Source organism: Fundulus heteroclitus, chromosome 2, assembly GCF_011125445.2.
Source record: "Fundulus heteroclitus isolate FHET01 chromosome 2, MU-UCD_Fhet_4.1, whole genome shotgun sequence".
NCBI lineage: Eukaryota > Metazoa > Chordata > Actinopteri > Cyprinodontiformes > Fundulidae > Fundulus > Fundulus heteroclitus.
The window spans coordinates 20294664-20320397 of record NC_046362.1 but is presented as its reverse complement, the minus strand read 5'-3'; the positions used below and the strand labels follow the sequence as shown (position 1 = coordinate 20320397).

General features: G+C 44.2%; 1 protein-coding gene across 2 annotated transcripts in view; it reads left to right on the top strand.

The window, feature by feature from the left end:
- The window catches only part of fam107b (family with sequence similarity 107 member B), a 30266-nt gene extending 4611 nt beyond the window's left edge, over positions 1 to 25655 (top strand). Inside the window, exons 1-4 of one of the 2 annotated variants that reach the window (XM_021308422.2) lie at positions 19793 to 19954; positions 21122 to 21275; positions 24447 to 24603; positions 24696 to 25655. In XM_021308422.2, the coding sequence (XP_021164097.1) occupies positions 19912 to 19954; positions 21122 to 21275; positions 24447 to 24603; positions 24696 to 24815 (474 nt within the window). In that variant the 5' untranslated portion in view covers positions 19793 to 19911 and the 3' untranslated portion in view covers positions 24816 to 25655. Of the gene's footprint in view, positions 1 to 19792; positions 19955 to 21121; positions 21276 to 24446; positions 24604 to 24695 lie in introns of those variants that run through there. The other variant, XM_012882116.3, reaches the window with a different exon arrangement.
- The last annotated feature ends 79 nt before the right edge of the window (positions 25656 to 25734 follow it).

Genomic DNA, 25734 nt, shown 5'->3' with positions numbered 1-25734 from the left:
ATCTCAAATGTTTTGTGCAAGTGCCCACTACTTGCACCCCTGTGGGGTGTCTGCCGGGTTTGTCTGGTTGTTCAAGGTAACAGTTGTTATTAGGGTTTTCTCTGCTGGCATGTAAACAAAGGAGAACCTCCCCAGCGCTCCCCGGTGTGGCCTGCAGCCAATGAGATTTGAGGTCCCAGCTGGGCTCAGCCAGTAGACTGCCAGGAGGGGCGGGACTCCGCTCCATGAGGAGAAAAACAGCAGTTGAGCACAAAGCTTTGAATCTGGACCTGGAAGAGACTGCACAGCCATAACAAAGACTGTTCCCATACAACCGAACAGCATTTCCCACTGCTAAGCTACACACAACGTCTCTGGAGCTGAAGAAAAGTACACTACCTGGCAAAAAAAAAAATAATATTCACACCCCTTGAATATTTGCTCATTTCGTTTTACATTACAACTACAAATACATCGGGATTCTTGGGATTTTATGTGCTAGACCATCACAGAATGGTGCATAGCTTTATTGACATCAAGTATTACCATAATGAAATTCTTTGAGGCAGACACCAGCTCTGAAGGGACATAATTACACATAACACACAGACACAATAAGACATAATCTTGCCATTTTTTATATATATAAAAAAAACAGTTGATTGCACTACCCAATAACACTCAAAGGGGTTTAAGTGTGCATACTGTATATATCTGCTCCTCCAAAATACATAATGTTCCACTTGTCTAGAAGGCAAATTATTAGTAAATAAAATCCATCTGTGTGGGAAGCATAGAGAAGAAGCAAAGAGGCATTGGTTGGGAGAATCACATTACAGGACCTGTATTAGTCGTGCACTAGAGATCTGGCCTCCATGAGAGGAGTGCATCGTGGAAAGAAAGCCTTAAGAAGTCCAGTTTTGCAGTGTGCCACAAACCATGCAGAGGATGCAGCAAACATGTGAAATTGGATGTTTTGGTCTGTGTTTAAAATGTGTGTATCCAAAAACTAACATAGCCAATTATCATAAAAAAACACCATCCCCTGGGCTGGCCATGGTGGTGGCAGCATCATGCTGTGGGGCTGTATTTCTTCATAGGGGACAGCAAGGCTCGCCTGAGTGGGTGGGAAGATAGATGGAGAAAACCTGTAACGGGTTGAAGGGGACTAGACACAATGAAATGGGTTTAGACCATTCTAGATTCCTGTGATTTGAATAACCTAAGTTCTGACCTAAGTCCAACTGGGAATCTGTGGCAAGACTTGATAATTGTTTTTCATAGATGATTGACCTTGAGCTAATCTGCTTGGTAAGTTGGGCCAAAAAATTGGTTTCTGTATACATGTGCAAAGCTGGTATTTCATGTTGTTCCTTCATGTGTAATCCAGATAAAATACATCAAAGTTTACGGTTGCAACGTGACAAAATTTGAAAAGTTCTAATAACTATTTCACAGCAATGTATTAAAGCTCCAACCAGAAGCCCGGCGTGCAATATTAGGCGTATGTTTACATCAAAAGTCCACCTGTCTTGTGAGCATTGGCCCTGCGCGTCACTCACGTCTGGACTCGAAGCAGTTGTCACGCTCATATGTCTTCTGATAAAACCACCTGTTCTCAACAGATCCAAGTGGACGTGCATACAGGAGCATGTGTCGGGGCCAGCTGTGAAATGCCACAGACCAGCTTTTTGTTTTAACCTGGCAGGTGTGACCCCCCCACCCCCTCCCCCACGCACACCAAACTGTGACCTTTCACCAGTTATTCAGGATAAGACGAGGATGTGCGCACACGTGCGTAGGTCTATGCGGGTGCCCCTGTTTTTGTCCACGCTTGCTGTTGTGGGTCCAAAGCAGTAATCGGTGTGCCGGTTCATCACATTCCCGCTGCATGACTCAAAGTCATGTCTGTGCCTTTTTTTGAATCCATCCCATTCTCTCCCTAATCTGCCTGACCCTGGGGCTTGTACAGTCTTTGCACAAGCCGTTCCATGAAGTGACTTCAGTCAACGCTGAGCGCACACTGTCAAGCCGCTTGTGTGTAATTTCCAAACAAGCTGAGAAATAACTTCTACGTGTCTGAGAAACATCTGAACAGTAGGAGATAAAGCCGTGGCGTGTGATGGCACCCGGATGCTACATCTGATGGAGCTGCGTACTTGCTTATCTAGCAATCAACTGATTAAAGCCTACATGTGCTTGAGGCCAGGCTAATCAGATGAGTCAATTTTTTTTTTCTAGAGTGGTTGCATCAGAGCTAAATGTCACAATGAGATGTGTGGAGTAAAGCTGGATCTCCTTTTCTGGTGTTACCATACACCTACATCCTTCCTACACCTGTCCCTTGACACTTGATGCAAATAGAGATTGAAGTTAGGGATGTCCTTACTGAGGTTGGAAACTTTAATGGGAATTAATGTTCACATATTTCCATTGTTCCCCAGATAAACTTCTCTTGGAACGTTTCTGAGAACCTTTGTGGACGATGACTGAACATTTTATCCCTAACAAACCTTATCAATATTTTTTTTGGCCACCAATATCAATTAGTCATTTACGAAAAGGCATTAGCAGATACCAACTCCAAGTCTGTTGCATTTTTACAAATACTGCAGTGGATATTCTTTAAAACGCATTAGCTGCAGAAACCTTGTGCAGAAAAATAGCACAACACACGGTCCTCAGTAGTAGACACGCAAATAGTGTTGTGATTATTGGAAATGTCTGGGTTTTCTGACAAGGATAGTTTTTAAAACATAGCTGATCCAATATGTACAGCCACAGTTTTCAGGGTGTGGTACAGACATAATTGCTAAAAACGTTAGATTTTCTGCTTCATAAACTTCGCACCTTTAAAGACATAGGATTTAGTGATTAATGCTCCAGCTGAACTCACCTCTGCTCGATCTAGGGACATCAGACTATAGAACAGAGCAGGTCACATGACAAAGGCAAATTGGAAACGGTAGGTATCTTTATAGTCTCTGTCAGTGTGAGCATCACTGATTGTTGGGGTGGGAATGATTTATAAGATGGACAACATGTTGACAGTTTTGTAAGCTGTACACACAAAACGATTTATGTGCAAATTGTGACCAAATACCTTACTTGGTTGGCAGTAGAGCAACAACAGGCATCAGTAGTTGAGTTTAGTCATTGTCATGGTTGAGTTTTGGTTTGGCTTTGTTTTTCTGTTATTTTCATTTTTTCATCTCTTTTGGGTTAGGTTTGACTTTATTTATTGTTAGTTTTCAGTCATCAGTTATTTTCTGTCAATTTTCACCTCACCTCCTCAGCAGTCAGTCACACCTGAGATCATTTGCTGGTTAATTAGTCAGACCCTGGTGTCACCTGTCAGTTCTCTATTTAAACCTCCCTCTGTCTTTAGTTCAGCACTGGGCCGTCATCATCATTCCACACCTCTCCATGCCAGTCCCCGTTTTGCCTTGGAAGCTTTGTTTTTTCTCCTGTTAAGGTTAGTCCAGTCAGTCACTCTAAGGACTGTTTGTTCACTGTTTGTTCCTGGAGAAGTTCTGCTCTGTGCCCTGTTGTCTCTCAAGTTCTGCTAACCTGACTAGCCGCCCTGGAGAAGTTCTGCTCTGTGCCCTGTTGTCTCTCAAGTTCTGCTAACCTGACTAGCCGCCCTGGAGAAGCTCAGCTCTGAGCCCTGGTGTCTCTCAAGTTCTGCTAACCTGACTAGCCGCACTGTAGAAGCTCAGCTCTGTGCCCTGGTGTCTACAATGAACTGCTAACCTGAGTGCTACGAGGCCTACTAGCCGAGCAACACCAAGCAAGTGTGGACTCTCTGTCTCCGGTCCGCCAGCTCCTGCCATCACCTTCTCTCCGTTCCTGTGCAACCAGCTCCTCTGGCCTCATCAAACCTCCACCCATCAACCTTGTAATAAAGACTCTCAAACTTTTAGTCCCGTGTGTGCATCCTGAGTTTATCGGTAAACAAAATCGTGACAGTACGGCCCAGTCACAAGGTGAACTCAGGCGCCATGCGGGACTTACCTGCAGGAGTTGACGACCCGGAAATCATCGCATATTTAAAGATGTGCCAACGTCAGATGAGGGAAAGGTACGCCAGGATGGCTTCTGCCCGGAATCCTGCGCCACCGATCCGGGTCAACTCTACTCCCCTGGTGGTCCAAGTGGGTGTGGTAACGGCTACTACAGAGCCCGGGGAAGGAAGCCGCTCAGCCTCTCGTCGTCTCGGTCATCATCTCCATGACTCACAGCTGGCCCCTCGAGTAAAGCACATCGTTCCACCTAGCAGACCCCCACGCATCAAGGAGAGCCAGTTGTGGGATTTCTTCTACGGTGACCGAGACGACCTTCTGCCCTGCTGGTCAACGGCCACCCCCGAGATTGCCTCGGATTCCACATCTGTCCCCTCCCGGCGAAGAAAGCAGAACCACCGGCGCGGAGGGTCCGTCGAGGTTCGTGAGGAGGATCCGCCTCCAACGGATGCCTCTCTGAAGCCTGTAGCCCGGCGCCGCTCTCCGAAGCCTGTAGCCCGGCGCCGCTCTCCGAAACCTGTTGCCTGTCACTGCCCGAAGTAGCCGAGGAGTCATTTCCGCCTCCAACCCCACTGCCCGCTGAAGCCTGTTGCCTGGCGCCGCTGCCCGCCGAAGCCTGTTGCTCGGCGCCGCTGCCCGCCGAAGCCTGTTGCCCGGCGCCGCTGCCCGCCAAAGCCTGTTGCCCGTCACAGCCCGAAGTAGCCGAAGAGTTGGTTCAGTCTCCGCCCGAAAGCTCCGTTCTGCTTGCCGCCGAAAGCTCCGTGCCGCCTAAAACAGACCCGTCGGCCGACGAGGGAGTTGTTTCGCCTCAAGCCGAGGCCTCCGAGGGAGCTGTTCCGCCTCAAGCCGAGGCCTCCGAGGGAGCTGTTCCGCCTCAAGCCGAGGCCTCCGAGGGAGTTGTTCCGCCTCAAGCCGAGGCCTCCGAGGGAGTTGTTCCGCCTCAAGCCGAGGCCTCCGAGGGAGTTGTTCCGCCTCAAGCCGAGGCCTCCGAGGGAGTTGTTCCGCCTCAAGCCGAGGCCTCCGAGGGAGTTGTTCCGCCTCAGCCCGAGGCCTCCGAGGGAGCCGCTTTGCCTCAGCCCGAGGCCTCCGAGGGAGCCGCTTTGCCTCAGCCCGAGGCCTCCGAGGGAGCCGCTTTGCCTCAGCCCGAGGCCTCCGAGGGAGCCGCTTTGCCTCAGCCCGAGGCCTCCGAGGGAGCCGCTTTGCCTCAGCCCGAGGCCTCCGAGGGAGCCGCTTTGCCTCTGTCCAAGTCCCGTGAGGAGGTCCAGGAGGACCTGCCTCCGCCAAAGTCTCGTGAGGAGGTCCAGGAGGACCTGCCTCCGCCCAAGCCTCGTGAGGAGGTCCAGGAGGACCTGCCTCCGCCCAAGCCTCGTGAGGAGGTCCAGGAGGACCCGCCTCTGGCCTCGGTTTCCACCGAGACCTGTAGCTTGGCATTGCCTCCAACTGATCTGTTTGGCCGGAGCCGCGGACTTCGAGCCGCTCGACTCTGCCTCATCGGGGCCGTCCACCACGGCGCCCGCCTCTGACTTCTCTGTTTGGCCGGAGCCGCAGACTGCGGACTTCGAGCCGCTCGACTCTGCCTCGTCGGGGCCGTCCACCACGGCGCCCGTCTCTGACTTTCCTGTTCGGCCGGAGCCGCCGACCGCGGTCTCCGGGCCGCTTGACTTTGCCTCGTCGGGGCCGCCCTCCTCGAGGATTTAGTCGGGCGATGCTGCTCCGCCGCCTGCCTCGTCCAGGACGACCTCCACGAAGACTTTTCTTTTTTGCTTAGCAGCCGTTTTTGCCTGAGCCCTTAAGGCCAGTGCCTTCTGTTATTTTTTGGGCTCGATTTCAGTTTTTGAATTACTTAGGATTTTTGGGGTTTTAGAGTTATTTAGGGGTTCTTGTTTTCTTAGAGTACTTGAGTTTCTATTTTCTTTTGTTTTTCCACCTCTGTTCTGGTGTTCCAGGTTTGCCTTTAGTCTTCCGGTTTTTGCTTTGGTCATTTGTTTGCTTTAGAATCCTAGTTTTTTTGCCTTGTTCTCTGTTTTTGTTTTTGTTCTAGCTTTAGTTGTCTAGTGTTACATTAGTTTACCCGTTCCTGCCCTAGTTTCTTTGTTTTGGTTTTGCATTAGTTTTATAGTTTTTCTTGAATGTCTTGATCTTTTTCCTAGTTTTTTGTTTTATTTTGATTTTCTAGTTTTTTGCTTCGGTTTTTCTTTTGTTATCCCTACCCTAGTTCTTCTGGTTTTTGTTCTATAGGTTAGTTCATGCCTGGTTTTCTAGTTTTTGGTTTAGATCTTTAGTTTCCCAGCACTCTTTAGGTCCCAGCGCTTCTTAGTTTTGTTTTGGCCCCCTAGCTCTTAGTCCCCTGGCGTGTTTGACGCCCTCCATTCTCCGGAATTTTGACGCCCTCAGTTCCTGGTATTTTTGTTTCCTGGCGTGTTAGGACGCCCTCTGACCCCTGTAGATTTCGTGTTTTTCTGGCGTGTTAGAACGCCCTTTGTCTCCTGGCGTATTAGGATGCCCTTTGTTCCTGGTTCCCTGGTGTTTAGATTTCTAGCGTTTAGATTTAGTGTTCCCGACGTGCTTAGACGCGCTCTGTTCTCGATTCCCCAGTGTGTTAGGACGCCCTCTGTTTTCGGTTCCCCGGCGTGTTAGGACGCCCTCTGTTTTCGGTTCCCCGGCGTGTTAGGACGCCCTCTGTTTTCGGTTCCCCGGCGTGTTAGGACGCCCTCTGTTTTCGGTTCCCCGGCGTGTTAGGACGCCCTCTGTTTTCGGTTCCCCGGCGTGTTAGGACGCCCTCTGTTTTCGGTTCCCCGGCGTGTTAGGACGCCCTCTGTTTTCGGTTCCCCGGCGTGTTAGGACGCCCTCTGTTCTCGGTTCCCCGGCGTGTAAGTACGCCCTCCGTTCTTGTTCCTAGGCGTTTTAGATGTTCCTGCTTCCCTCATATCCCGACGTTCTCTTCCCCAGCCCCGGCGTTTTCCTCACGCCCCGGCGGGTTTCCCTTTGGCGCTAAGTACACCCGTTCCTTCCCTTTGGCGCTGTCGTGCGCCCGTTCCTTCCCTTTGGCGCTGTCGTGCGCCCGTTCCTTCCCTTTGGAGCTGTCGTGCGCCCGTTCCTTCCCTTTGGCGCTGTCGTGCGCCCGTTCCTTCCCTTTGGCGTTGTCGTACGCCCGTTCCTTCCCTCTGGCGTTGTCGTACGCCCGGTTCTTCCCTCTGGCGTTGTCGTACGCCCGGTTCTTCCCTCTGGCGTTGTCGTACGCCCGGTTCTTCCCTCTGGCGTTGTCGTACGCCCGGTTCTTCCCTCTGGCGTTGTCGTACGCCTGTTCTTCCCTCTGGCGTTGTCGTACGCCTGTTCTTCCCTCTGGCGTTGTCGTACGCCTGTTCTGCCTTGTGGCGATTGTTCGCCTGTCAACGTCGGTTAGACATCTTTTGTTTTGCCTACCAGCATCTGTTAGACATCCTTTTTAGTTCGCCCTAGTGGGTAGTTTTGGTTTGATTTTAGCCCACCATCCTACCTTCCCTCCACCCACCCAGGTTAGATCAGCTTGGTTATGACTCTTGCCCGCCATCCTGCCGTCCCTCCACCCACCCTGGTTCGGTCACTTTGTAGTTTGTTTTGTTTGATTTTAGGCCGTCCGGAGTCCGGCCTTGAGGGGGGGGGTAATGTCATGGTTGAGTTTTGGTTTGGCTTTGTTTTTCTGTTATTTTCATTTTTTCATCTCTTTTGGGTTAGGTTTGACTTTATTTATTGTTAGTTTTCAGTCATCAGTTATTTTCTGTCAATTTTCACCTCACCTCCTCAGCAGTCAGTCACACCTGAGATCATTTGCTGGTTAATTAGTCAGACCCTGGTGTCACCTGTCAGTTCTCTATTTAAACCTCCCTCTGTCTTTAGTTCAGCACTGGGCCGTCATCATCATTCCACACCTCTCCATGCCAGTCCCCGTTTTGCCTTGGAAGCTTTGTTTTTTCTCCTGTTAAGGTTAGTCCAGTCAGTCACTCTAAGGACTGTTTGTTCACTGTTTGTTCCTGGAGAAGTTCTGCTCTGTGCCCTGTTGTCTCTCAAGTTCTGCTAACCTGACTAGCCGCCCTGGAGAAGTTCTGCTCTGTGCCCTGTTGTCTCTCAAGTTCTGCTAACCTGACTAGCCGCCCTGGAGAAGCTCAGCTCTGAGCCCTGGTGTCTCTCAAGTTCTGCTAACCTGACTAGCCGCACTGTAGAAGCTCAGCTCTGTGCCCTGGTGTCTACAATGAACTGCTAACCTGAGTGCTACGAGGCCTACTAGCCGAGCAACACCAAGCAAGTGTGGACTCTCTGTCTCCGGTCCGCCAGCTCCTGCCATCACCTTCTCTCCGTTCCTGTGCAACCAGCTCCTCTGGCCTCATCAAACCTCCACCCATCAACCTTGTAATAAAGACTCTCAAACTTTTAGTCCCGTGTGTGCATCCTGAGTTTATCGGTAAACAAAATCGTGACAGTCATGGAATCTGATCTGATCAATTCAAAATGCAGTGATTGTGAGTGGATACATGGAATTGAACCAATACTCAAAGAAGTTCCTGCATCATCAGGTGTTGCCGCTTCCTAAACGGATGCAATGGTTTGGCATGCCCTACTGCTGCGTAAACTCATAAAACATAGGTTTAGAGGTAAGCTTGAGATCAAACAGGTGAAATGGGATTGGGCTTAAGACAAATGCCAAATATGGGTTAATTTTTTTTTTTTAATGAAGATGAGCTTTTCCCCTACCATTATCCAGGGAGGGGCGCCCTGCTCCACCAACGACAAGTCTCCTGCCAAGTGCCGACACGCAGCGGTACAGTAGATTTAAGCGTGAAATGTGGAGAGACAGAAAAAACTAACAATAAAAGATAAAGAGGGAGACAGAAAGATGGGTAAATAAGAGAAAGATGGAGAGACGGCTAACAAACATAAAGAAAAGACAGAAATAAACGCATAAGACAGACTTTTCCTTTAGCAATGTTCTGTCCACCCCAAAGACCAAATTCCTTGGGGAAACAGTGAAGATCATACTGTCAATTCACTTATAGTTGAAATCCGACAATCCATGATTAAACATGAGAAGTAGTGTAAGATATGTTCAAATCAAGTGTGAAAGGTTGTTTTCATTCATTTTATTTGCGTGCAGTGTTTGAAGAGATCCAAAGTATAAAAGGCTCTTCTATCTGGGTCCATTATCATGTTACAGATTGTGATGAAGAACAGTGGAGTGTTTCTCTCGCTAGTTCTCATGGTATTCAAAGTTCTGTGACTTCTTTTAACAATGTTCTCAGAATAAAGATAACATGTGTCTACTTATGTCCACTTTGTAAAAGAACTGTATGCTGTTTATAGAAATCCTAGATAGTTATCATCTATTGTTTATAAAACTCAAAACACTCTCAACAGTGTCCTGTTGGCATTTTGGAACATATCATCTGCATAAATGAAGACTTGGTCAGGAACAGCACAAGTACAAAAATAAACAGCATTTTTTTTCTTTTTGCAACAAAAGAACAAGAATACTTTGGTGGACTAATGTGTTTAAAAAAGGCAAGTATGCAGACTTTTCTGGTTAGAATAAAACAGTGCTATTATTGACCTTCAAAAAAGGAAGCAGTTAAGAATAAAACAAGGGAACCAAAGAGCCACATTGAAGTCCCTGCAGAATATTCCACTGTTTTTCAATAACCCTTTGTGTTCATAAATGTGAAGTTCACCTTTTAGATAAAGATGTATATGTGTCTTAAACTGACCTAGCAGAAATTAAGTGTTTTGAAGCGAACAACGCATAAAACCAGACGCATTAAACATACTTATTATAAAAGACGCAAATTAAAAAAAATCGCACTAAGTTGATTTTGATTACAATATATTTAAAGGAGCATTAAGCAAAATTTCACCACAAGATGGGCTGTTGACCAAAACAACATGTGTGACTCGTATGCTCATATTTCCAAAGGATAAATAAACAGAAAAACAGCATCACCTTTCAGAGGAACATGTGTAGTGAAGAGGTAAGAAACTCATAACTTTATAATGCTGTTAGCAAGACAACATTTTGATCCACTGGGCATGTTCTCCGCCATTTTGTTCCTGCATTACATTGCTCTGACTGTGGCATTTTATGTGCAGGGAGCGGATAAGCTCTGAGTGGCAGCTGTTCACATGGACGCACTTGTACACGCGGCCGGCCCAGCTTTATAAACAAGACACTAAAGAACAGGAGAGATTGTGTGTGACGTCATACCATTTCCCATGTAAAAAGACACAGTTCTTCACATCGCTATTATTTTCTTTTTTTGTAAACTTTTTTTTTTTTACTTTCTCCAAATACAAAAACAAATTCAGAAGACTTGGATATGTAAGCTTCGACGTGAAAATTACAATCCAAACCTGAGCGACTGCCTATGCAGCAACCACAACTTTGAAGCCTCCGAATACAAGCCGCCATTAATGCGGTCAACTGGCTACAAGCCGAGGCAGCAGGCACTTTTGCCCAGAGCTATAAGTTCTTGGAGGCTAGTGTTGGTGGATAGCAGATGATGAAAATCAGAAACAGCGAGCAGGGCAACAGCTTATATCAAGAGAACCAAATTTTGCACAACACAATACCATCCACAACAGCTACCTACACATATTTACTTTACGAACGTTTGCTGTCTCTCATGTAGTGTGCTATGAACGTAATGAATAAAACACCCAACAAAGAACTACGACACCTCAATCCAAACATATTTAAAAACCTATGTTAGCATCTCTGTTCTAGGGACCATATGTCATGGGTGTAGTTTGTTCTTACCATTCTACAGTCTCAACTTCTTGTCGGCCATGACGGTTCTCATAAACAGAATCCCAGTCTGATATTTCACTTTATTTTGGAACTCCAGTTCAGGTTCCTACTGGTTTGCTTTAATACCAACTGCTCCCATGAAATCTTCTGGCATTTCTTGATATTCAAGAACGGGTTCTTATTCCATGGCTACTAGTTAGCTATTGGAGAGTAGTAGCGTTTAATGTCGCAACTTGGCCATCGAGCGCATCTTTTTGTTGGCCATGACAGTCTTCATAAACAGAAAATTTTACTTCATCCCAGTAAACAAATGGAAACTAATAATATCCTTGGTTCGTGTTGTAGCTGGCCATGGCTCACTACAAGAGAGGCGGCTCAGCCTACCAAAATAAGCCAACTTTCGCAGTAATTGACAAAAATGTTAAAAACTAGTTATTAAAGTTTGAAGTTAGAGAAGTCTGTCCCTTGAAGGTTTTGTGGAAGTTTTTTGAATTGCCTTGTTACTGAAAAGTGCTTTATAAATTGCTAACTTGCCTTGCCTTCACTGAATGACATTCCACCTATTTCAATATTGGCAGATTTTATATAATTTCTGCTTTAATGCTCCCCTATGACCTGCAGCAAAATTGTTTGCATCAAGTCCAGGCTTTGCACTGACAAGATAATTACAGTAAACATTTTTTTTTAGTTTTAGTTTGTTACTCTTACAGTCCAATTGATAACTATTCAATAAATGTGATCTCTGATATCTAATACAGGTGTTTCCCCACCCGTTGTACATTTAGGATTGGACGGATTAGAAAAGGTTTTTGTGGCAGTTTGTATAAAATGTATATAGATATTTTTTCACCCATAAATGGTTTTGGAGGCTAATGGTATAGTGTGTTGGTCAGAAACTTTTTAATGGCGTCGGAAACCTTAGCTAACTCAGGCCGATTTTTTTTTTTTTTTTTTTTTTTATAGGAAACGTTAGTTCCATCCTGGGTGACAAATGAGAATGATTTAGGTTGATTTTTTTACAGTAAATATCTTACTTATAGCTCCTTTAAATCTTGATTGACAAAGATTTTTATTTCAGTCATATACATTCCATCAAAAACACAGAATTGCTGGATATATAAAATCATTTTTCTTGAGTCTCATTTAAATCATAAACTTTATCTTTGTTTTTCAGAACATTTGAAAAAAAGTTGCTGTTGCTCCATTTAAAAATTAATTTTAGTTGCTTAAACGAGGTAATCCAACTTAGCTCTGCAATGTATTGTCTTCCTTTACTCCTCCGCAGGGTTCAATGTTTACCCCCCCCTAACAATCTAAAAAAAATAGAAGGAAAAAAGACTAATAGAAATAGTTTATCGGTAGTTAATGTCAAATTTTATGATGAATAGAAAGGAAGTGCTTTTATTTTGAAGTGTCTTTATATTTAGGCACAGATCATCTGTTGATCCAGGTGCTCAAATTGTCTTCAATGGGGTGTATATTTGTATTCGTCACATTAACCACACTCACAGACTTTACTCCCATGATCTCTTCATGAGACCCGAGTCCCACCACTTGCGTGAAACACGAGTTTGGAGTCTCTAGACGGCAAGTCTAAGTCAAGTCATACGACTTGAAGCAACTTAAGTCCCCAACTCTGGTAAGCTAATGTAATTGAACGCACTGACATGAAGATTTAAGCAGATCAAATAGAAAGTCATAAACTAGAATTGGATGTGAAGTCTGGAACAACAGTTTGTCGTCTGAGGTTACGAGTTGCACAACCTTGCTTTGACTGAATGCTGTTAACCAGCCGTAATGTGACCGGGATCCATAACACTCCATAGAGCTGCCTTGTTGTCCCTTTAATGTATTTTATGTATCTGCAGACAGAAACGTGCTGCATCGCTGAAAACTGAACTGTCACATGATGCGATGAATTATTCCCCCTCGTGGGTGTTGCCGCACGTTTGCTGCTCCGTGAACCCTAAAACATCGGACTGTAAATTTCCCACACACCCCCTACGTCGGTGCATTGTGGGAGCAGAGGTGGCTGTTCTGTGGAGGTCAGTGCGTGGTGAGGCCCACAGAATTCCCCCCGCTCTTCTGCTCCATTGCTACATACCCCCAGCTCTAAGGCAGGAAATGTAAAACAGATCTTAACCCCCAAACTCCCAACCACGCTTTTGAAGAGACATATTTTCCTCAGCACGCCAACCCGCTCCGTCACCCTCAATAGTTTTATACTCCACAGCCAAATTACAAAACAATATTGTTTTATTTTCTGTGGCATTTTTAATACATTAGAAAAAGATTTCCCTAAATTTTATTTGCAGCTCATCTCTATCAGCTAACTCGGATATTTTGAATAACCTCCCCAAAACTTAAAGCAATCTCTAACAGATTAGTTCTCACATCTCTACCAGCAACACAGGTGTCAGTGATTTACGTCTTATTTTTCTCTCCTCTGGTATGTGTTTTCCCAGGGCGAGCCTTTTAAACGGGCATGTGCGTACACAAAGAGGTTTCTTGGAAATGATCTCATTGTTGGAGCTCGCCCTTCTCTCTGGCTTCTCACAAGGGCCCTAACTTGCGTGCGCGCGCTCACGCTATTGCGCTCCTTCCCTGTGTCCCTCCCGAACTGTCAATTAAAAGGCCATCTATCTGCGCATTTTAACTAGGGCCTCGTCTGATTTATGGCTCATTGGCTGCTTCGTTAACAGAGAGGCTGGGAGAGCCGTGGCCAGATCAGTCCAGCTTGTAGCGCACAGCAAAGAGGGAGGGCAGTTTGTATGTGACACTTCAGGGAGAGAAGGAATAAGGAGGGGGGGTTCATGACGCATTTTTCACCCCGAGGGGTGGACCTCCCATCTGTGAGTGGGTAGACTGAAAGATCTGGCCAAGAAGGAAGAGATTAGAAGCGAGGGGTTGAGAAGGTTTAGCTAGAATAAAACATGTTATCCCCTGTCTTGTTTTGCCACTAGGAGCACTGTTACAGATGTGTGTTTCGGGCGGTTTGTTTATTTTTCCCTCCATAAAGCGTCTGTAAGTGGATGCTCCGGTTGTTAAAAATCCTCACGGTTGAGGACGTGGGCGTGGTCTCCCGTGTGTTCGCGACCAATGGAACAGCTGACTACCCGGCCCCACCCCGTGCGTTTTCTGTTTGTCCCTGTATCCTTGAGGACAACCGTGGGCTCAGATAGTGAAGGAGGGCGCGAGCTGCTCTCATTACCTTCATCCTCTCTGTTCTGGAAAGCTGTAGAAGGAAGAGGGGGCATTCGTGACTTAGGAAGCCCAGCAGAAGGTCAATGTTGAGGTTTTTCCTGTTTTCCAGGCTGCGTGTCCTGGCACAGATCCCAACATAAATCTGTCAAATAATTTATTTCCTCCGGCTTCTTGTTCCTAATGATCGACTTTCTAAAGTGTTTGTCTTTCCGTGCGTCTTGATAGCGTTTATTTGGCCGGTCTAGCTTCTCATCTGAATCCATTTTCATTAGCCATCCTTCCCATCTGGGATAATCGGTGAGAGCAGGAAAAGTGCTCCTCTGTATGTTTCATTCATAAATTTCAGAATGCACATATTAAGACCTAAATGAAAACGATGCCACGTGTCTCATTATAGCACTTTGTACTCTGTTTACCAGCTTGACATAGGCCTCAGTGCAAATCTAAACATATTAAGGCTACAAATACTGCCGCAGATACACTTTGCTCACTATTTGCACGATGCTTAACTAGCAGTTTACTTTCCAAAATGATTTAAAGTTTTACAACTAAGCATATCAGTATCTCGATTGGAGCTGCACAATATATTCAATTGCAGTTGTCATTTACCGGGAAGCGATGTTTGGGAAGCGGTACTATTTCTAAGACAAAGCATTAAAGCGCCGCTTTCCAATGTTATATTTTGCCACTTGTGTCAAGTCTCAGTGCCCCCCTTCACTTTGTGACCGAGACCCTACAGTGTGAGGAGAGTGTTGGAAACACTGCGATGATGGTGAAGAGCAGTGAGGAAAAGGTTGATTAATTGATTTCATCACAACACCATGACAATGTCATGTTTTGCTATTGCAAAACATGACATTGTCATGCAGCACTAGTGTCGGTGTACATGCAAAGCAAAAAATGGATCCAACAGCCTCTGCTTTCAGTGGGCATGCTCCGATCAGTCTAATGACGATTTCTGGTTTTCTTTGAGATGCGACTAACTGATTCCGGTTCTGACCGATTCTGCTTTTTTTTTTTTTTTTTTTTTTTTTTTTGTTTCCCTAAAAGCCAAAGCACACAATAAAAAAAGGTGGTGCTGTTGCTACTTTGATATAGGAAGTAGTTTTGAATCCAAGCGAAATTTAGGAAATTGCTGGTTGTTGGTTAACGCATCGGTAAACCGAAAATGTTGGGAGTTCTCAGTTTCGATGCAGCTAATAAATAGAAAAAGGAACAATTATTGACAATCGAAGGAATCAAAGTAAAGTCCTCCCATTCTAATCTCTCGTCAGTTTATTGCTGCCTCGCTTGTTTTTGCAGCATTGGTTAATGTAAAACCTGCACGGTGTTTGGTTTCTCTGTGGATGAGGAACCAATGAGATTCCCGTTCACTTACAAATCCGAACAGAAAATGAGATTCTTTGCTAATTTAGTTTAATTTTAATTCTTTAAGTCAAACATGATTTACAGAGAAAGAAAGGGAGAGGGTCAATTGTGACAGCAAAGCAGCATGTAAAAAATAAAAAACCACTTTAGTTTGTCGCCTCAGCAGTGAAATGATACAGAAATAGAAATAAAGTATTGATGCCTCCACACCACAGCGTGAGGTGGGGCCACTTTAGCAGATTTTAAACAAGTGTTTGCTTAGTTTCTTGGCCTTTGTGTCTCTGCACTGTTGTTTTCCTTGCAGCAGTTTAGAAACACGCTTTAACACAATTTACTCAACTATAGTGTGCTCCCCTTCCAGTGGAAACTGTGGTAACCTTTGTCGAAATCAATCTTTTGCCACATCTGCTAAAGTTTCCTGAGGCGTGTAACGGCTTCTTTTTTTTTTTTTTTGTCCAACTCAAAGAACCTAAAGGCTAACCTATCGGCTAAAAGTTAATATCAGCTCAGAGTCATTCGTCTTTTGCGCTGAAGTTTAATCTGTGGGGTAGATTAGGCAAATGAAGTGTTCCCTACAGTCCTCACTGAAGTGTTGGAGCTGCATTGATCAGACAGTCTGCGAAGGACTCAAAGCTGGGAGTGTTCCTCAAGGTTCACGCAAGGAAAAACCAGTTCATACGGCACGTCTTAAAAGCGCTGTGCAACAAACTGTGTTGTGCATTATTGTTCAGGACCACTTAGATTTCCCACCACACACATGTTGGTTCAAATGTTGTACCCTGTCCTCCATTCTGACGATTCAGGCACCGTGAGCTGACTTTGGATGTGGCTTGCAAACGTTGCACCGCTGAAAGTTAACACACTTTATGACCTGCTTTGCAGATTAAAAGCAGAGGCTCAACACTCACTAAAAAGTTTGGGTAAACTTTTTTTTTTCTTTTTTTAATCTCACTTGTATAGCCTTTTTTTATTTTTTTATTTTTTTAAACAAGGGCTAACTTTTTTTTTTTTTGTAGAATAACCACCTGAGGTTCCCCATTTGTAGCGACCGATTTAGCCACGATAAAGTTGTTTGTCAGGAAATGTATTTTAATTTGACATCTATAAATTGAGTCGTGGCATCAGAATCAGCTGCTAAGCATGCGTTCTCCTTCAGAGCCGTTTACCCAAATGAGACCGTTAACGGTGCCGTATTGCCGCTGCCACTTTGAGAAAAGCAGAAATCAGCTCGTGTGATCAATGCGAGCCTCTGCTGGCTCATGCAGCTGAGCTAACCACAAATGATGCAATCAGTTGGCACAACCTCGGGCACGTCGCCCCCGCCAAGATCCGTCCCTTCTATTAGCTCTAATGCAGCCTGCAATCATCGGGTACACTTTCACGCACGACCACGAGTGCAAACACGACCACTGAGTCACTTCTTTTATAATCAAGTAGCCTCGCTTTTATTATTTCAGTCTTATGCCGGCGGAGGAGTAGTATCCTGCAGTTCCAGCACTGTTTTTGTTTTTCCTTTTTACTCCTATTTGCAGAATTCTTCAAAGTAGGATGTTTTCCATCATTAAACTCTATAAAGTTTTAAGCGTGGTCAAACATTGGAAGGACTGAAGGGGAGGGGTGGAAATTAACCGAGGGTGAAACGGCCCTTTCCTGGCTCGGCGCTGACCCACTTTTTTGTTGTTTTTAACGCAAAAAGGACCTCGTTTTATCCCTGAGCACTCGAGCACTGCGAATAATCTGAACGCCAGAGGCTTCTTCGTGGACATCTTGCAGGATGTTTTCTTAAAAGGCTCGTTATCTGTGTTTGTCCGTTGTCTCTGTAGTGTAGGGCGTGTCTCCAAAACTAATAAACAATCTGTTGTAACAGGATTCCTGAAACTGAACAAATCTTTGGCCCACAACTCCTGCACCGTTATTGACGTCCTACATATATATATTTCTTTTGATGCACGGTTTGAATTTCCATGCGGGGGCTTAAGCTGTCATTAAGACATGATCTGCATGGACGTTGCCGTTTCTAGCTGTTAGAGAGCACCAAAAGGGACACGAAGTAAAACATGTTAAACGTCTAATTATAAGCGTGGCTTTAAGCTTTGCTCCAATTTGAGGGCGCAGGTTCCTTTTGAACTCCCTACGGTACTTCCTCTCTCTCCCCGGGGCACAGAGGAAGTAGGAGCAGATGTGTTGCGCTAACGGACACAGTGACAACACTGCCAGTCTTTAAGTTCCCTCTGCATTAACACCATCCACCCGGGAGGTACCACGCAGCTTAATGGACCGCTGCGCATCCACGCCATCTCAGAGGCAGCCGTGTTTTTTTTTAAATTCATTGCAAGAGGTTTCTCTCCACGAGTTTAAATGTCTGCTTTTTGGATGTTGATGTAAAATGTGCAAAACATGATGCTTTTAAACTGGGGAGCCATGATTTTTATGAGTCAAAGCTGTGGTACCCAAAAGCTTTTATTACAAGTACCGCCTTAGACACTTTTTAAACCATATCGCAACAGAATTTAGCGATTTGTGGTGTTGTTGTCATCTAAACAAATAAGAATGAGGCGGTGGGGGTGGTCTTATCCAGTTTATAATAGCTTTCTGGCTGAAACCAGAAAGTTGGATTATAATAAAATAATATACTGCCTTACCCTGCGATGCAAGAACACTGTTGTTCCTTTTATATGTTTGTTCTGCACGTGAATTATCAAGACGTGGGGTGGCTGGGCAGCAATGAACGGTGAGCCCTCGCTTCGATTTTTGTGTCCTCTTCATCAACATTAATTTGCTGACAAATGATGTCGTGATTCTATTTTTCATATATGCCTATTGCAGTCCTTTCTGTCTGGTCCTCTAAGACATTTCCAAGGCATTGCCCCAGAAATTTGAGACGATTTCACTGAAATCACTGTGAAATCCATGCATGCCGGGGGGCTATCAATGTTTGCCAGCCATAGCAACAGTAACCATGGGGGGCGGGCCTTAGCGAAGGATGAATTGGTTGAAGGATGTAGGTTTAATTTTGTGTTCCTTGCTGTTCCTGAGAAGTTGTTATGGCCATGTTTTTGTAGTTTGGGGTGGGGGGGAATCAGACTTCTGAGCAGCGGAGTCCAGAGTTTCTCACAAATACCCCAACCTCAAAATCCATGTGCTTACAAAACATAGTAACAGCTGCAGTAAAAAAAGAAGCTTATTTACTTTTCAGACTATTTTCCATCCCTTTAAGTTGCTTCCAAATACAGTTTTTTTTAAGAGCCTACTTTAAGGAACATGTTTCCATAGAGTTTGAAAGCACAAAATGCAGGAATAAACTGTTAACTTGCGTTACAGGTATAGACTCGTCACTAAGATTTTTCAATCAGAGATAAACGGATCACAAGTGGTTGCTCTCATATGTTCTTGGTTTGTCATCATCTGCTTTAGCACGCAGATGATTTGTACTCTGTCAAATAATTGACATAACCGATGAGTTGTAGACGTCTCTGTCACACTAGTTATTTATTTGTAAAAGTTAACATCAGTTGGCTTGAACGTCAGTTTCTTTTGATTTTTAGCGCTACATTAAAGCTGATATATAGTTTGAAAATAAGTAATGCCACTGCTGCTACTTGCAACAGTTTGAAAACCATAGTTCACTGAAAATGTATCGGGAGGTTTCTGACAGAGGCTTTTAAGACATTTCCCATCTAAACCGTGAAGGCATCACAACCGAAATGGGGAAAAAAAAAATAATGTACCCCCTCCCACTGAATACTTTGTGTTCAGAGTAATGATGTTACAATTTGTCTACATGCTGGTGTAACAGCCTCTTTGTTATGAAACTGTAGTCTGACATGGTTCGTGTGAACTAACATCGACCTCTAGTGGCGTCTTGTTGTCGTTACATTGGTCTTCCAAATCTAGGCCATGTTATGAATTTGTGCTTGTTGTCAGCACGTGCAGTGAAACGCGTTTCGGGGTGAAACTGGCTGTGATTGGCCCGCTCGCTGTTTGTCTTCAGTCCCAGACTCTGACCTATCCAGGATCCCCAACGACAAGATGACGCCTCAAAATCACAAGTGCTGGCAGCAGGATTGCTGATGGTTTTTTGAGGGAGTCCTCGGCCAGTCTGGGAACACAAATATGAGGGACTTTGTCTGCCAATGAAAGCCGTGGATCCACCTGATCCACAAATGCACTGTTACTGCTTAATTGTTCTTGTAAGAAGCAGTTTCCTTATTGCAACGCCCCCGGTACTGTGCTGGCAAACAAGTCATTGTTGTATAAGTCGATGGCCAAGTGCGGAAATAGCTTCCTTATTGATGAAGGGTTGGCTGTAATTGATTGGTAGAAATTTCTATTGGAAGTGAGAGGGATAGAAGGAAGGAGGGAGGGAGCAGAAAGGGAGAAAGTGTGTGTGTGAGAGAGAGAGAGAGAGCTAGCTATAAAACAGGCTGTGGGCTCCAAGCAGCTCAGTCAGAGCCAGCTGTGCAGGACCAAGCGCCGCTTCTACGTCAGACTCAGTGACATACTGACATACACGGCGAGCTTTAACTCCCTTTCCTGGGAAACAGACTCACAAACAGAATAGCCAGGATGGCAACTATGTTCAGATATCCCGTCTTTCCTCATCTGCAGGGTGAGTTCTTTCAAAAAGCAGTTCTGTACAGTTTGTACACTTTTTGTTTTTGCACTGTTAGTGGATTCCTTCTCTCTTTTTGTAATGGTATAAGACGTGTCTTCAATGAGGAAAAACTGCTAATAGACAGTTGCACTCATATCTTTGATCAATCTGTTTAGATGTAACGTGGCAACAATTTGCAAACAGTAGCTTGTATAAAAAGTTCATTATTGTGACGTTGAAAGAAACTCCGGACTACGGTAACGATCCAGCTAACCCTGGACTTTTATCATGCCCAGTTATATTATATTTGATCAATAAATGAATGAGAGGTATTTTTTGTGCAGGTAATAGTTAAACAGCATTTCTAACTCCCACCTGAACATGAAAAAAATAAAAAAAAATATATGCGCGTACACAAGGAATCTGTTCTTTATGGACCTTAGATGAACCATATGTGCGTTGATGTGTTTATGGGGAATGAATTGCCTTTATTTTGTAATGTTATTAGCCTCTGAGCCAAAAGTACATCAGCAACATCTTTTATTTTATGTTTTTAAAGCCTGCATCAAAATGTATTAATATCTGATGCTGTCTGGGTTAATCAGTTGTTTTCCAGAGGTTTCTTTTACCACATGGCAGAAAAACAACATGTTCCACTTCACTCAGTCTGGAACAATTATGTAATGTGAGCGCAGAGTTCCCCGATGTCGATTCAGAAACTTATGTCAGAGTTAGTTTGAGGGATGCTGGCTACTGTTGTTAAGAGCAGGGTTATTGATTTCTTTTGTATAAGTCAGTGTTTTGCATTAAATACAAAAACAATAAAGAATAAGACCAAAGATGAAGGCACAACTTTAAAATATCTGTACTTTTTTTGCCAGACTACCTAAAAACAACATATTTAAGATTTTTGAACATATACCAATGGACTTTAAAACCATAGTGCTGTTGCAGATAGTCAGACAAAGATGCAGGAATTTGAGTGCTTATTATTATTATTATTATAGGGTTTTTTTTATTTTATTTTTTTTTTAGTATTGTTAAGTATTAGTAGGATTCTAACTGAACTAAGCCCATATGTCCCAGATAGGCAAATATTGGCCTCCTTTATTATATGTCAGCATCCAAATCCATTTCTCAGCAGGACTTGACATTTTTCTCATTTTTCCCCTGTTTCTGCAGCTCCGTGTGATCCTGGGAGGAGAGTCATGGCAGAACCGGACTACCTGGAGGGAGACTGTGATGAGCTCATCCAACCCAAAAAGCTGATCAATCCAGTCAAGGGCTCCCGGAACCACCAGGACCTCCACAGAGAGCTTATTATGAACCAGAAGAGGTCAGGGGATGAATAAAATGTGCTCAGTCCGTCCTCATCATTGCTTCAAATTTTCTTTGATCTGTTTTGTAGTTGGCAATTATTATTATTTTTAATCAAACTAGGACCCAAATAACACAAATCAACAAAGGTTTATACATTCATGGAGCATTAAAACTCTTTAAATGATCATTGCCAGAGTATAATTATAGGCGTTAAATAAACTGGTTAGATGAAGGAAAAAAAAACATGGGTCTGTGTCCAGATCCACACTAATTTGGTTTCATCCTTACTAATAGAGGACGAGCGGATCCAGTCGTCCGTACAGACTGTACCGACGCTTCTGCTGCGTGTCATTTAACCTCATGGATTTAACCTCCAGCAGCATCATCACTTATGTTAATGTAGAAAACTTTCATCAGACGCATCACATTAAAAAAATAATAAAAAAAAAAAGTAAAGGAGTCTGCCAAACAAAAAAAAAAACGTTTATGTAAAAAAATCCTTACAAATGCAAATGCACCTGATTATGTGAGGCGGTGTGAATGCACATGTTCCAACGCCTGCGATCGTCCTTTCAGCCCTGAATGTTTGTTTTCTCTCACCGTGCAGCAGTGGCCACTTTGTGCCTGAGCTATAAATAGCAGTGCAAATACTCCCGATGCTGACAGCTGTTCCGAGACAGCATCCCTGCCCCGTCTTTAAACGGGTCAAAGACTTGGATCCCTTCGTAAAACCAACAGGAGATTTCATAAAAAAAAAATAAAATGAAAAAAGGAAAAAGTTGCGTTTCTAAATGCTCCATTTAGAAGTGTTTTATCGAGGGGTCCAGACAGGCTGAAGTGGGATTTCTGACGAGACGAAATTGGTTTTATCAGGCTTTTTATCACATACTGATATAAAAAAAAAAAAAAAAAATGTTGCTTGCTCAGTGGATTAGTCATAGCGATGATGGTGCGGAGGAGAGGCGGGCAGGCGGGCTGGCAGGGAGGGAGGGGTGGATGGATGGATAGATGGATAAAAAAAAATGTTATGTAATCAAGATTACAAAACCGTCTCCAGCTGAGGGCCTTTCTCTGCCTCTGCTACCTTGGCGACAGTGACCCTTCCCACGCACAAGCAGAACACCAGAGTGATGTGGAAGAATTTCAGAAAGACGGCCGCGTTCCTTTTCGTGAGAAGATGCAGATTACCCAGTCGCTTCCTCTCAGCGTTGCTGAGTGCTTTCATAAGACACGAAAAGGAAAACGGTAGTTTGACTGCAGCAGTGACTTTACAGGAAGCGACGTCTCGTGGTAAATGAACTCCCGCTGCATCTTGGAACAGTCTGAACTCGGTTACGTAAGCGACGGGATTTAATCATGCGTTTAATTAAGACGATGCTGGCGCTGCACCGTGGGCAGGTAGAAACGGCGTCCAGATTCGGCTCATTGTGCTCCAAAAGCAAGCCGTTCTGAGAAATTTTGATCATTTCTAATCGGAGGACTTTTTAAATCGAAATGATGGATGGCTTTTTATCAAGCGCAGCCTCTCTTAGAATAATGAGCAACGTTGCTACTTGGGTCGTGTGATGGATTTTTTTTTTTTTTCCTCTTTTACAGTCAGTTTCTTGTTGGCGTGATGTTCTGTTTAACAGTCTCAGCCCGCCCCCGCCTTTTCTCTTAATTTGGAGGAGTTTGGTAGATTATGTAACTAAACAGTCTCACGTTTGATGAGGGTGACTCTATGTTCTTTCTCAGTCATGCACTGTTCCCTCTGCTTTCCCTCTGGCTTATATGCCAGGAATCTATTTTAGGATAGTTTAGATATGCAAGCAGCCAACTACAGTGCCTCGCAAAAGTATTCACACCCCTGGAACCTTTGAGTGTTTTTGTTAGGTTGCAACCTTAAAACTTGGACGCGTTATGTCAGGATGTGCACAAACATGCCCCCCCCCCCACACACACACACACACACACACACAGATATGTAGCTCAAGCTCTGTGAGAAGCAATTCTTTGTCTTTCCACAGAGTCCCTATTGGATTTAGGTCAGGACTTCAGTAAATTTCAGTAAATCAGTAAGTTTACAGTTGTCTTGCCAGAAGGCCAGCCCCCGCCCCAATCTCATGTCTTTTGCCACATGTAGCAGGTTCTCTTCCAGGATTAGCCTGTATTAAGCTTCATTCATCTTTCCGGAAAGTCAGACCGGTTTCTTTTTAGGGGTCCTATGCAGTCTGGAAAAATATGGAAGTGTTGCACAGGCCTGGATAATTACTGGAAAAAGGATAATTATGAGCATGGAAGAAAAAAGTTCAGCCATTGCCTAAATGTTGAAATCTTCCTTAATTGTATCCTCCCTTTTCTTCCCCGTCTTCTTCCTTGATTCTTTTTTCACAGGTTCCACATATAAAACCTACACATTGCAGAACTTAAATCTGGTAAAACTTAAAAAAATGTTATCATTTAAGATTGACTTAAAGGGCTGGGAACTCTGGAAAGATGACTCTGGAAAAATATGAAGCTCTTACATGAAAAGGGTTTAAGAAGCCTGTTCCCCATTCCTGCTTAGGAAGAGCATCCCCACAGCTTGATAGTTATTCTCCACATGCTGTTTTGTGTGTAGCTCAGAGAGTTTAATTTTGTTCCATGTGAATTTAGATTCACCTTCTAGATTTGCAAAGCTGGTACGGCAAAAGTTCTGTACCAGTAATTGCAGCAAAAGGTCTTGATTCAGGGCCATAGACATGCACATCAGACTTCTCGTATTTTCATCTGTATTTTTATTTATTTATTTTTTTGAAAAGCCATTCATATAATCCTAATAAAACACATTGATGTTAATGTGAAAAAAAAATTGGAAAAAGTTCAAGGGGTGTGAACGTTTTTTCTTGTTCTTTGGCACAGCACTTTGCTGTTTTAAACTCTTTTTCGGACAAAATCTCCAGTTGGTTTAAAGTCGGAACTTTTTTTGATGCATGACTGTCATGTAATCCAGATGATGTAACACGGATATACCGTAGCAACCAGAAGGAGGTCATGATGTTCATCTGTTCTGAATAAATCTCTTGGAAAATTGTCCTCTAAATGCGTTCCGGAAATCTCATGAGCTTGTAGTAACACAGATTTGTTTTTTTCGCCTGGTTCTGGTGACATGTCTTACTGATTTCCTGCTCTTTATTTCTCTTTCTCTCTCTCTCTCTGGGTCCAAAAGGGGCCTTGCTCCTCAGAACAAACCAGAGCTCCAGAAGGTTCTGGAGAAGAGAAAGAGGGAACAAGTCATCAAGGCCCAAAAGGAGGAGCAGGAGGCACACAAGAAAAGAAGCGACTTGGAAATAGAGCTCATGAAAAGACAACAGAAACTAGAGCAGGTAAAGCTTTGTCTATTCTCGGTGCTTAGCTGACGCGTACATTTCTGAGCTAAAGACCCATTTATTCACCTTCGCTTCTCTCCGCCGTCCAGCTTGAACTGGAGCAGCAGAAAAACCAGGAGGAACAGGAGAACACCCCCGAGTTTGTGAAGATGAAGGGCAACCTGCGCCGGACCAAGCAGGAAGCAGACGGGGAGGAGCGAGCCACCTAAAATCCAGCCGGGGTGTCTGGGTCTGGCTGACTGAGATGCCATGGAGTGCGTGAGTTGTTGTCTGTGGTGACGCGGTGGTGACCGGACTCAAGATGAACCTCTTGGGCGTTCCCTTACCCAGCTGTTCCTTCCTGCAGCGAGGAGAGAGACTTTAGAGACTTAAAGACCCAGCCCTCTGTCTCCCTGCAAGCGGACCGCCAGCACTCGCACCTATCCAGCAGCACACAGCACCCCCCCCCCCCTCCTCCTCGCAGGAGGCACCCAACACGGACATGTTCCACGTTACACGCTTTTTCAACGCGGGCCAGCAAGCTTCCATTGAGCTCGAGTGGAGGAAATGAACCAAACCCCGATCTGTCTTTAGCTCTTTTTGCTGCTCTGCGAGCTGTCGTTTCAATTTACTGTCATCTGTGTTGTCATTGTTGTTTCTGTTCTCATATTCACGATCATAGCGAAGTCAAAAAAAGCGGACACTGGATGGACTCTTGAAGCTGTGTAAAATAAAAGCCAAACAAATGTGCTTTTTTTTTTGTTATTTATGTTGGTAGCTTTTAGCCCAGGTGTAGGGGAGGACACTTTTTTTTTTTTTTTTTAGTCATTCTGTGTTTTACTTTGTTTTACAGCATAGCATTTAAAGCCAGAACAAGACAAAGGGAGTGTGTGGTTGTATGGAAATATGCTTTTTGTTCTTTTTTTTTATTTCTGCACATGATATCTCCTCAGCTAATGCAATTTTAAGCAATAGTAGAACTCCCAGGCATGAGAGTGATTTCTTTTCTTTATATATTCTATTGTTTTGTATGGAAAAAATGTGTTCCTTAATAAATAATTTACATTTTATTTGGCTTTTTTTTCTTTTTTTCAGTGAAAGTCCCGGAAGTGAATGATCTAGGTTTGACCATTAGAGCACTCGTTATGT